Source organism: Phyllobates terribilis, unplaced genomic scaffold (assembly GCF_046119375.1).
Source record: "Phyllobates terribilis strain yellow unplaced genomic scaffold, ASM4611937v1 Scaffold_4__5_contigs__length_816908805, whole genome shotgun sequence".
Classification (NCBI taxonomy): domain Eukaryota; kingdom Metazoa; phylum Chordata; class Amphibia; order Anura; family Dendrobatidae; genus Phyllobates; species Phyllobates terribilis.
Window position 1 is genome coordinate 9299991 of NW_027362764.1, and position 12887 is coordinate 9312877.

A 12887-nucleotide genomic window follows, 5' to 3' on the forward strand; every position below is an offset into this window, starting at 1 on the left:
AGACACATTCACAGCTCCCGACTACACCGACTGCAGTGCAAGCGTGAGCGGACGGAAATACACTTACCAAAATTGTGACCCCCATGGTGACCTGTATTGTAGAATGCAGTGTGACCCGCATTGTGACCCCTATTGTAACCTGAAATGTGACCCGCAATGTGGCAGTGACCCCCATTGTGACCCACGTTGTATCCTTTCGCAGCTACTAACTCTCCTACCCATGAAGTAGGGAATACTCTGGAGCTGGTCTTCTCCCGGCTCTGCTCAGTGTGTGACTCTACTGACTCCCCGACATGATGATGGGAATACTCTGGAGCTGGTCTTCTCCCGGCTCTGCTCAGTGTGTGACTCTACTGACTCCTCTACATGAGGATGGGAATACTCTGGACCTGCTCTTCTCCCGGCTCTGCTCAGTGTGCGACTATACTGACTCCCCTACATGAGGAAGGGAATACTCTGGACCTGCTCTTCTCCTGGCTCTGCTCAGTGTGTAATTCTACTGACTCCCCTACATGAGGATGAGAATACTCTGGACCTGCTCTTCTCCCGGCTCTGCTCAGTGTGTGACTCTACTGATTCCCCTACATGAGGACGGGAATACTCTGGACCTGCTCTTCTCCCGGCTCTGCTCAGTGTGTGACTCTACTGACTCCCCTACATGATGATGGGAGTACTCTGAAGCTGGTCTTCTCCCGGCTCTGCTCAGTGTGTGACTCTACTGACTCCCCTACATGATGATGGGAGTACTCTGAAGCTGGTCTTCTCCCGGCTCTGCTCAGTGTGTGATTCTACTGACTCCCCTACCTAAGGATGGGAACACTCTGGACCTGCTCTTCTCCCGGCTCTGCTCAGTGTGTGACTCTACTGACTCCCCTACATGAGGATGGGAATACTCTGGACCTGCTCTTCTCCCGGCTCTGCTCAGTGTGTGACTCTACTGACTCCTCTACATGAGGATGGGAATACTCTGGACCTGCTCTTCTCCCGGCTCTGCTCAGTGTGTGACTCTACTGACTCCCCTACATGAGGATGGGAATACTCTGGACCAGCTCTTCTCCCGGCTCTGCTCAGTGTGTGACTCTACTGACTCCTCTACATGAGGATGGGAATACTCTGGACCTGCTCTTCTCCCGGCTCTGCTCAGTGTGTGACTCTACGGATTCCCTACATGAGGATGGGAATACTCTGGACCTGCTCTTCTCCCGGCTCTGCTCAGTGTGTGACTCTACTGACTCCCCTACCTAAGGATGGGAATACTCTGGACCTGCTCTTCTCCCGGCTCTGCTCAGTGTGTGACTCTACTGACTCCTCTACATGAGGATGGGAATACTCTGGACCTGCTCTTCTCCCGGCTCTGCTCAGTGTGTGACTGTACTGACTCTCCTACATGATGATGGGAATACTCTGGACCTGCTCTTCTCCCAGCTCTGCTCAGTGTGTGACTCTACTGACTCCCCTACATGAGGACGGGAATACTCTGGAACTGCTCTTCTCCCGGCTCTGCTCAGTGTGTGACTCTACTGACTCTCCTACATGATGATGGGAATACTCTGGAGCTGGTCTTCTCCCGGCACTGCTCAGTGTGTAATTCTACTGACTCCCCTACCTAAGGATGGGAATACTCTGGACCTGCTCTTCTCCCGGCTCTGCTCAGTGTGCGACTCTACTGACTCTCCTACATGAGGATGGGAATACTCTGGACCTGCTCTTCTCCCGGCTCTGCTCAGTGTGTGACTCTACTGACTCTCCTACATGAAGACGGGAATACTCTGGACCTGCTCTTCTCCCGGCTCTGCTCAGTGTGTGACTCTACTGACTCTCCTACATGAGGATGGGAATACTCTGGACCTGCTCTTCTCCCGGCTCTGCTTAGTGTGTGATTCTACTGACTTCCCTACATGAAGATGGGAATACTCTGGACCTGCTCTTCTCCCGGCTCTGCTCAGTGTGTGACTCTACTGACTCTCCTACATGAGGATGGGAATACTCTGGACCTGCTCTTCTCCCGGCTCTGCTCAGTGTGTGACTCTACTGACTCCCCTACATGAAGATGGGAATACTCTGGACCTGCTCTTCTCCCGGCTCTGCTCAGTGTGTGACTCTACTGACTCCTCTACATGAGGATGGGAATACTCTGGACCTGCTCTTCTCCCGGCTCTGCTCAGTGTGTGACTGTACTGACTCTCCTACATGATGATGGGAATACTCTGGACCTGCTCTTCTCCCAGCTCTGCTCAGTGTGTGACTCTACTGACTCCCCTACATGAGGACGGGAATACTCTGGAACTGCTCTTCTCCCGGCTCTGCTCAGTGTGTGACTCTACTGACTCTCCTACATGATGATGGGAATACTCTGGAGCTGGTCTTCTCCCGGCTCTGCTCAGTGTGTAATTCTACTGACTCCCCTACCTAAGGATGGGAATACTCTGGACCTGCTCTTCTCCCGGCTCTGCTCAGTGTGTGACTCTACTGACTCTCCTACATGAGGATGGGAATACTCTGGACCTGCTCTTCTCCCGGCTCTGCTCAGTGTGTGACTCTACTGACTCTCCTACATGAAGACGGGAATACTCTGGACCTGCTCTTCTCCCGGCTCTGCTCAGTGTGTGACTCTACTGACTCTCCTACATGAGGATGGGAATACTCTGGACCTGCTCTTCTCCCGGCTCTGCTTAGTGTGTGATTCTACTGACTTCCCTACATGAAGATGGGAATACTCTGGACCTGCTCTTCTCCCGGCTCTGCTCAGTGTGTGACTCTACTGACTCTCCTACATGAGGATGGGAATACTCTGGACCTGCTCTTCTCCCGGCTCTGCTCAGTGTGTGACTCTACTGACTCCCCTACATGAAGATGGGAATACTCTGGACCTGCTCTTCTCCCATCTCTGCTCAGTGTGTGACTCTACTGACTCTCCTACATGATGATGGGAATACTCTGGAGCTGGTCTTCTCCCGGCTCTGCTCAGTGTGTGATTCTACTGACTCCCCTACCTAAGGATGGGAATACTCTGTAGCTGCTCTTCTCCCGGCTCTGCTCAGTGTGTGACTCTACTGACTCTCCTGCATGATGATGGGAATACTCTGGAGCTGGTCTTCTCCCGGCTCTGCTCAGTGTGTGATTCTACTGACTCCCCTACCTAAGGATGGGAATACTCTGTACCTGCTCTTCTCCCGGCTCTGCTCAGTGTGTGACTCTACTGACTCTCCTACATGAGGATGGGAATACTCTGGACCTGCTCTTCTCCCGGCTCTGCTCAGTGTGTGACTCTACTGACTCTCCTACATGAAGACGGGAATACTCTGGACCTGCTCTTCTCCCGGCTCTGCTCAGTGTGTGACTCTACTGACTCTCCTACATGAGGATGGGAATACTCTGGACCTGCTCTTCTCCCGGCTCTGCTTAGTGTGTGATTCTACTGACTTCCCTACATGAAGATGGGAATACTCTGGACCTGCTCTTCTCCCGGCTCTGCTCAGTGTGTGACTCTACTGACTCTCCTACATGAGGATGGGAATACTCTGGACCTGCTCTTCTCCCGGCTCTGCTCAGTGTGTGACTCTACTGACTCCCCTACATGAAGATGGGAATACTCTGGACCTGCTCTTCTCCCGTCTCTGCTCAGTGTGTGACTCTACTGACTCTCCTACATGATGATGGGAATACTCTGGAGCTGGTCTTCTCCCGGCTCTGCTCAGTGTGTGATTCTACTGACTCCCCTACCTAAGGATGGGAATACTCTGTACCTGCTCTTCTCCCGGCTCTGCTCAGTGTGTGACTCTACTGACTCTCCTGCATGATGATGGGAATACTCTGGAGCTGGTCTTCTCCCGGCTCTGCTCAGTGTGTGATTCTACTGACTCCCCTACCTAAGGATGGGAATACTCTGTACCTGCTCTTCTCCCGGCTCTGCTCAGTGTGTGACTCTACTGACTCCCCTACATGAGGATGAGAATACTCTGGACCTGCTCTTCTCCCGGCTCTGCTCAGTGTGTGACTCTACTGATTCCCCTACATGAGGACGGGAATACTCTGGACCTGGTCTTCTCCCGGCTCTGCTCAGTGTGTGACTCTACTGACTCCTCTACATGAGGATGGGAATACTCTGGACCTGCTCTTCTCTCGGCTCTGCTCAGTGTGTGACTCTACTGACTCCCCTACATGAGGATGGGAATACTCTGGACCTGCTCTTCTCCCAGCTCTGCTCAGTGTGTGACTCTACTGACTCCTCTACATGAGGATGGGAATACTCTGGACCTGCTCTTCTCCCGGCTCTGCTCAGTGTGTGACTCTACTGACTCTCCTACATGATGATGGGAATACTCTGGACCTGCTCTTCTCCCAGCTCTGCTCAGTGTGTGACTCTACTGACTCCCCTACATGAGGACGGGAATACTCTGGAACTGCTCTTCTCCCGGCTCTGCTCAGTGTGTGACTCTACTGACTCCCCTACATGAGGACGGGAATACTCTGGACCTGCTCTTCTCCCGGCTCTGCTCACTGTGTGACCCTACTGTCTCCCCTACATGAGGATGAGAATACTCTGGACCTGCTCTTCTCCCGGCTCTGCTCAGTGTGTGACTCTACTGACTCTCCTACATGATGATGGGAATACTCTGGAGCTGGTCTTCTCCCGGCTCTGCTCAGTGTGTAATTCTACTGACTCCCCTACCTAAGGATGGGAATACTCTGGACCTGCTCTTCTCCCGGCTCTGCTCAGTGTGTGACTCTACTGACTCCCCTACATGAGGATGGGAATACTCTGGACCTGCTCTTCTCCCGGCTCTGCTCAGTGTGTGATTCTACTGACTCCCCTACATGAGGACGGGAATACTCTGGAGCTGGTCTTCTCCCGGCTCTGCTCAGTGCATGATTTTACTAACTCGCCTCTCTGCTCTCTGACCACAACCTTCTACAGAGATTGACATCCATACCCGGCAGTGTATGAAGGGTTTATAGGAATCTCCTCCTGTCCAGACTCAGCATTTTCACATTATAATAAGACACTGAAACATTCCCTGGATGAAGCCGCACGGGCTCCACAAACAACCCAACACAAGACGTGGGTGACCCTGACACACACGGCAAACACGTCCTCTCCAGAGGGGCTCCAACGTCTTACGTCACAAGACTTCATCCAATAAACCTTTATACTGAAAGCATATATCTCTGCCCTTCACCTCTCCAAACAAGCAACTTCTCCGCCCTCCTCACCTCACTATCTAACAGTACGAAACCACTGACACTTGTCACTACTTCCACAGTCCTAAAGTGCAGGCCCGTTCACCAAACTCAGCGCTGACGATCTGCCAATTATATCACAGAAAAATCACCGATATCCTATGGAAATTATCTGCCAATATCATGGATCCTCTTCCCTCCCTCACTTCACCAAGCTGATGTTCAACCTATAAACCGATCACAAAAAAAGAGCTTACCAGGCTCTCCACAATGCTGCACCTCCCTACATTTCCTCATCTCTATCTACCATCTACCTGTCCTCTCCACAGTGCTGCACCGGCCTACATCTCCACCTCATCTCTGTCTACCATCTACCTGTCCTCTCCACAGTGCTGCACCGGCCTACATCTCCACCTCATCTCTGTCTACCATCTACCTGTCCTCTCCACAGTGCTGCACCGGCCTACATCTCCACCTCATCTCTGTCTACCATCTACCTGTCCTCTCCACAGTGCTGCACCGGCCTACATCTCCACCTCATCTCTATCTACCATCTACCTGTCCTCTCCACAGTGCTGCACCGGCCTACATCTCCACCTCATCTCTGTCTACCATCTACCTGTCCTCTCCACAGTGCTGCACCGGCCTACATCTCCACCTCATCTCTGTCTACCATCTACATGTCCTCTCCACAGTGCTGCACCGGCCTACATCTCCACCTCATCTCTGTCTACCATCTACCTGTCCTCTCCACAGTGCTGCACCGGCCTACATCTCCACCTCATCTCTGTCTACCATCTACATGTCCTCTCCACAGTGCTGCACCGGCCTACATCTCCACCTCATCTCTGTCTACCATCTACATGTCCTCTCCACAGTGCTGCACCGGCCTACATCTCCACCTCATCTCTGTCTACCATCTACCTGTCCTCTCCACAGTGCTGCACTGGCCTACATCTCCACCTCATCTCTGTCTACCATCTACATGTCCTCTCCACAGTGCTGCACCGGCCTACATCTCCACCTCATCTCTGTCTACCATCTACCTGTCCTCTCCACAGTGCTGCACCGGCCTACATCTCCACCTCATCTCTGTCTACCATCTACATGTTCTCTCCACAGTGCTGCACCGGCCTACATCTCCACCTCATCTCTGTCTACCATCTACCTGTCCTCTCCACAGTGCTGCATTGCCCTACATCTCCTCCTCATCTCTGCCTACCACCTACCCGTCCTATCCAGAGTGCTGCACCGCTCTACATCTTCTTGTCTGTCTACCACCTACCTGTCCTCTCCACAGTGCTGCATTGCCCTACATCTCCTCCTCATCTCTGCCTACCACCTACCTGTCCTCTCCACAGTGCTGCACCTCTCTACATCTTCTTGTCTGTCTACCACCTACCTGTCCTCTCCACAGTGCTGCATTGCCCTACATCTCCTACTCATCTCTGCCTACCACCTACCTGTCCTTTCCACAGTGCTGCATTGCCCTACATCTCCTCCTCATCTCTGTCTACCACCTACCTGTCCTCTCCACAGTGCTGCACCGCTCTACATCTTCTTGTCTGTCTACCACCTACCTGTCCTCTCCACAGTGCTGCATTGCCCTACATCTCCTCCTTATCTCTGTCTACTACCCTACCTTTCTTCTCCACAGTGCCGCACCACCCTACATCTCCTTCTCCTCATCTCTGTCTATCACCCTACCCATCTTTTCCACAGTGCTACACCACCCTACATCTGCTCATCTCTGTCTACTACCCTACCTGTCCTCTCCGTGCTGCACTGCCCTATATCTCCTCCTAATCTCTGTCTACCACCTACCCGACCTCTCCACAGTGTTGCACCACCCTACATCGCCTCCTCATCTCTGTCTACCACCTACCTGTCCTCTCCACATTGCTGCACCGCCCAACATCTCCACCTCATCTCTGTCTACCATCTACATGTCCTCTCCACAGTGCTGCACCGGCCTACATCTCCACCTCATCTCTGTCTACCATCTACCTGTCCTCTCCACAGTGCTGCACCGGCCTACATCTCCACCTCATCTCTGTCTACCATCTACATGTCCTCTCCACAGTGCTGCACCGGCCTACATCTCCACCTCATCTCTGTCTACCATCTACATGTCCTCTCCACAGTGCTGCACCGGCCTACATCTCCACCTCATCTCTGTCTACCATCTACCTGTCCTCTCCACAGTGCTGCACTGGCCTACATCTCCACCTCATCTCTGTCTACCATCTACATGTCCTCTCCACAGTGCTGCACCGGCCTACATCTCCACCTCATCTCTGTCTACCATCTACCTGTCCTCTCCACAGTGCTGCACCGGCCTACATCTCCACCTCATCTCTGTCTACCATCTACATGTTCTCTCCACAGTGCTGCACCGGCCTACATCTCCACCTCATCTCTGTCTACCATCTACCTGTCCTCTCCACAGTGCTGCATTGCCCTACATCTCCTCCTCATCTCTGCCTACCACCTACCCGTCCTATCCAGAGTGCTGCACCGCTCTACATCTTCTTGTCTGTCTATCACCTACCTGTCCTCTCCACAGTGCTGCATTGCCCTACATCTCCTCCTCATCTCTGCCTACCACCTACCTGTCCTCTCCACAGTGCTGCACCTCTCTACATCTTCTTGTCTGTCTACCACCTACCTGTCCTCTCCACAGTGCTGCATTGCCCTACATCTCCTACTCATCTCTGCCTACCACCTACCTGTCCTTTCCACAGTGCTGCATTGCCCTACATCTCCTCCTCATCTCTGTCTACCACCTACCTGTCCTCTCCACAGTGCTGCACCGCTCTACATCTTCTTGTCTGTCTACCACCTACCTGTCCTCTCCACAGTGCTGCATTGCCCTACATCTCCTCCTTATCTCTGTCTACTACCCTACCTTTCTTCTCCACAGTGCCGCACCACCCTACATCTCCTTCTCCTCATCTCTGTCTATCACCCTACCCATCTTTTCCACAGTGCTACACCACCCTACATCTGCTCATCTCTGTCTACTACCCTACCTGTCCTCTCCGTGCTGCACTGCCCTATATCTCCTCCTAATCTCTGTCTACCACCTACCCGACCTCTCCACAGTGTTGCACCACCCTACATCTCCTCCTCATCTCTGTCTACCACCTACCTGTCCTCTCCACATTGCTGCACCGCCCAACATCTCCTTCTCATCTCTGCCTACCAACCTACAGTCCTCTCCACAGCGCTACACTGCCCTGCATCTCCTCTTTATCTCTGTCTACCACCTACCTCTCCTCTCCACAGTGCTGCATTGCCCTACATCTCCTCATCATTTGTCCAAAACCATAACTGTCTTCTCCCAGGGCTGTGGAGTCGGTGTCCATTTTGATGGAGTCGGAGTCTGTATAAAATGGACAGACTCCTAAAATGTATAATAAATTGGGTTCAATAGTTCAATGCAGAACATGCTGTAAATGTTTTCATAAGAATTTGGGAAAATTATGAACTGTCCTATAAATGTCTGTTCTATTCCTGATCTAAGGATTTAGGCTTTTAGTTGAGATGAATCTGTCCTGCACTTTATGTACACGCTCAGTATTGAGGCAGTTCTGTGGAGTCGGAGTTGTGGAGTCAGATTCGGGAGTCAGGGAAATTGAGGAGTTGGAGGTTTGGCTTCCCAACTCCACAACCATGCTCTCCACAGTGCTGTACTGCCCTACTTCTCCTCCTCATCTTTGTTTACCACCCTCTCTCTCCTCTCCACAGTGCTGCACCGCCCTACATCTGCTCCTCAACTCTGTCTACCACCTACCTGTCCTCTCCACAGTGCTGCACCGCCCTACATCTCCTCCTCATTTCTGTCTACCAACCTACTAGTCTTTTCCACAGTGCTGTACCGTCCTACATCTCCTCCCTCATCTCTGTCTATCACCCTACCCATCCTCTCCACAGTGCTGATATTGCCCTATATCTACTCCTCTGTCTACCACTCCACCTGTCCTCTCCATAGCACTGCACTGCCCTACATCTCCTACTCATCTCTGTCTACCACCCTACCTGTGCTCTCCACAGTGTTGCACTGCCCCACTTCTCCTCATCTGTCTCCCACCTACCCATATTCTTTGCTCTGCTAATGATCTAAGACTAACATCCCACTCCCATCTCCAGGACTTCTCTTGTGCTGTGCCAGTTTTATTGAATGCTATACCACATACACAAACCGGTAAATTTCCAGTATCCCCAGTTTTAATTGTGCCCTAAAACTACATTTTTATGCTGTCAACATTGCTACCCACTGTGTTACCTACTGTGGCCTGCATTGTTGTCCACATTGTTATCCGCATTGTTGTTCACATAGTGGCCCTCAGTGACGTTAAGTGCATTTTAGCAACAAGTATATGGAGAACATGCAACCTGTGATGTGTGTGAAAGAAGGGGGAGAGTAAAATAACAACAGCATGTCACCTGCATGTCCCCGCCATCAGTCCCTTCATCTGGGGATTTCTCTCCATCAGTGTCCTCTTCTTCCTCTTCTTCCTTCTCTTGAATAGTACTAGGGGTATCTCCAGGAACTGAGGTTCTTCTTCGCCTTTTCTTCTTGTGTTTACGTGGGTCTCGGCTAGCGATATCAGAGGGTAGGTGCGAGGATAGAGGATGGTGGATGTGATGAGAGGACTTACGGTGGTCTACAAGACAAGGAGTAATATGTAAACCAAAATTGAGTCAAAACCGTCAATAGCAACACCATGCTCGCCTTGTGTTCTCCTACCTCTCGTTCAGTTAGTGTCTTACTGCCCGTCGCTCTCCTTGTGTTGTCCTGCTCACTTGCTCTCCCGAGTACCCCAGATCTTCACTCTCTTCGTGTTCTGCTGCCCCTCACTCTCCTCTTGTCCCTATGCCTCCTCGTTCTCTTCTTGCTTTCTTTCTCCTCATTATTCTAGTGTCCTCCTCCCATTCGCTCTCATTGTGTTCTCTTGGCCCTCGCTTTCATTGTTCCTTCTGCCACTCACTCTCCCCATGTACTCCAACCCCTCGCTCTCTTCTTGTTCTCATTCTCATCGTGTCCTCCTGCCCCTCGCTCTCCTGGAGGCCGCTGCCCATCTTGCTCCACTTGTGTCCTTCAGCCTCTTGCTCCCCATGTATTCCCTGCCCCTCGCTCCACTCTTGTTCTCCTCCTCATTCTCCTTGTGTCCTCCTGCCCCTCGCTCTCATCTTTCTGCCTCCTCAGTCTCATCTTGTTCTCCTTCTTCTCATTCTTCTAGCATCCTCCTGACCCTTGCTCTCATTGTCTCCTCCAGCCCCTCGATCGCCAAGTGTCCTCCAGCCTCTCCCTCGTGTCCTCCAGCCCCTCACTCTCACATCCTCCATCCCATTGCTCTCTCAGTGTGCTCCAGACCTTTGCTCTCCTGTTGTTCTCCTTCTCCTCATGTCCTCCTGCCCCACTGGCTCTCCTTGTATCCCCCTGACTCCCTCGCTCTCCTTGTGTCCCCCTGCTCCTCTCGCTCTTTTTGTGTCCCTAGCCCCTCGCTCTCCTTTTGTCCTTCTGCCCCCAAGCGCTCCTCTTGTTTTCCTTCTCCTCATGTCCTCCTGCCCCTCGTTCTCCTTGTATTTTCCGGACCCTTCTCTCACCCCGTGTCCCCAAGACTCTTGCTCTCCTCTTATCCTTCTGCTCCTCACTCTAATATTGTTCTCCTTTTCCTTATGTCACCCAGCTTCTCCACTCCCCTTGTCCTGTCCCCTCGTTCTCCTTGTGTCCTCCAGCCTCTCACTCTCCTCATGTATTACCCCTACTCATTCTTGCTTTCCTCTTGTTCTACTTTTCAATCTCCTTGTGCTCCCCTGCCCCTCATTCTCGTGTCCTCCTGTGGCTTGTTCTCCTTGAGTTCTACTTACCCCCTCACTATCATTGCGTCCCCTAACCCCTCGCTCTCCTTCTTCCCCCAAGCTCTCCTCTTGTTCTTCTCATTACCTCCTGCCCCCACTCTCCTTGTGTCCTCATGCCTCCTTGCTCTCCCTGTGTCACTCAGCCCGTCCGGTTTCCTTTTGCTCTTCTTCTCATATACTCCTGTTCTAAGCTCTCCCAATGTCCTACAGCCCATTGCTCTCCTATTGTCCTTCTGCCCCCCTTGCTCTCATCTTGTTCTCCTTCTCCTCATTCTCATTGTGTCTTCTTGCCCCTTGCTAACTTAATAACCTCCTGCCCCTTGCTCTTCTTGTGTCTTCCTTTCCCTCAATCTCCTTGTATCCTCTTGACCCCTCGCTCTCCTCACGTCCTTCTGCCGTTTAGCTCTCCTTGTGTCTTCCTGCCCCTAAGCTCTCTTCTTATACTTCTTTTTTCATGTCCTCCTGCCCCTCGATCTCCTTGTGTCCTCATGCCCACTCGCTCTCCTTGTGTCTTTCTGTCCCTTCACTCTCCTCGCATCCTCCTGCCCCCTTGCTCTTCTCAGGTCCTTCTGCCCCCTCGCTCTCCTCTTGTTCAACTTTTCTCAAGTCTTTCTAACCCTCGCTCACCCTGAGTCCCCCTGCACCGTTGCTCTTCTCTTGTTCTCCTCATTCTCGCTTTCCTTTTCGTCATGTCCTCCAGCCCCTCACCATCCCCATTTCCTCCAGCACTTCGTTCTCAAAGTCTCCCTCAGCCACTCGCTCTCCTCTTGTCCTTCTTCGTGCTTGCTCTCACTGTGTCCCCCAGCCCTCTCGATCTCCTCTTGTTCTTTTTCTCATGTCCTCCTGCCCCTCGCTCTCCCTGTGTCCCCCAGCCCCCTCGCTCTCCTCTTGTTCTTCTCCTCATGTCCTCCTGCCACTCGTTCTCTTTGTGTCCCCAAGCCCCTTGCTCTCATATTGTTCTCCTTCTCACTCATGTCCTCCTGCTCCTCATTCTCCCTGTGTCCCCCAGCCCCTTGCTCTTCTCTTGTTCTTCTGTCCCCTCGCTATACTCGTGTCCTCCAGCCCCTCACTCTCCTCATGTTCTCCAGCCCCTTGCTCTCCTCATGTACTATTGTCCCTCGCTCTCTTTGTGTCCTCCTGCCTCTTCACTCTACCCATGTCCCCAGCCCCTCACTCTCCTCTAGTTCTTTCATTTTCCTGGTGTCACCCTGCCCCTCGCTCTCTTCGAGTCTTCCTGCCCTTCGCTCTCCTTTTGTTCTTTTGCCTCCTCACAATCACTGTGTACCCCAGCCCACTACTTTCCTCTTGTTCTCATGATTCTCTTCTTGTGCTCCTCCTTCTTGTAATTTTCTCCAGCACCTTGCTCTCCCCCTGTCTTTCAGCCCCTTGCTCTCCCCATGTACACCAGCCCCTTGCTCTCCCCGTCTTTCAGCCCCTTGCTCTCCCCATGTGCACCAGCCCCTCGCTTTCCTCTTGTTCTCATTCTCCTCGTCTTCTCCTGCCCTCAATAGTGTCCTCCTGCCACCTGCTCTCCTTGAGTTCTACTTACCCCCTCACTCTCCTTGTGTCCCCCAACCCCTCACTCTCCTTCTGCCCCCACAGCTCTCCTCTTTTTCTCCTTCTCCTTATGTCCTCCAGCCCATTGCTCTCTGTGTTAACCTCTTGTCCTTCTGTCGCCTCACTTTCCTCTTGTTCTCCTTCTTCTCATTCTTGTCATGTCCTCTTTCACCTCATTCTCGTCAGGTTCTCCTGCCCCCTGGATCTCCATGTGTCCTTCTGTCCCCTCGCTCTCCTCATGTCCATCTGCCCTTCTCGTGTCTTTCTGCACTTTCGCTCTC

At 52.3% G+C, this 12887-nt stretch overlaps 1 protein-coding gene across 5 annotated transcripts in view; it reads right to left on the reverse strand.

The window, feature by feature from the left end:
• SLC4A2 (solute carrier family 4 member 2) overlaps window positions 1-12887 on the reverse strand; it is a 364938-nt gene that overhangs the window by 181146 nt on the left and 170905 nt on the right. For 4 of the 5 annotated variants that reach the window (XM_073677122.1, XM_073677121.1, XM_073677123.1 and 1 more), the window contains one exon: window positions 9631-9851. In XM_073677122.1, coding sequence (XP_073533223.1) covers window positions 9631-9851 — 221 coding nt within the window. Of the gene's footprint in view, window positions 1-9630; window positions 9852-9934; window positions 11091-12887 lie in introns of those variants that run through there. The other variant, XM_073677125.1, reaches the window with a different exon arrangement.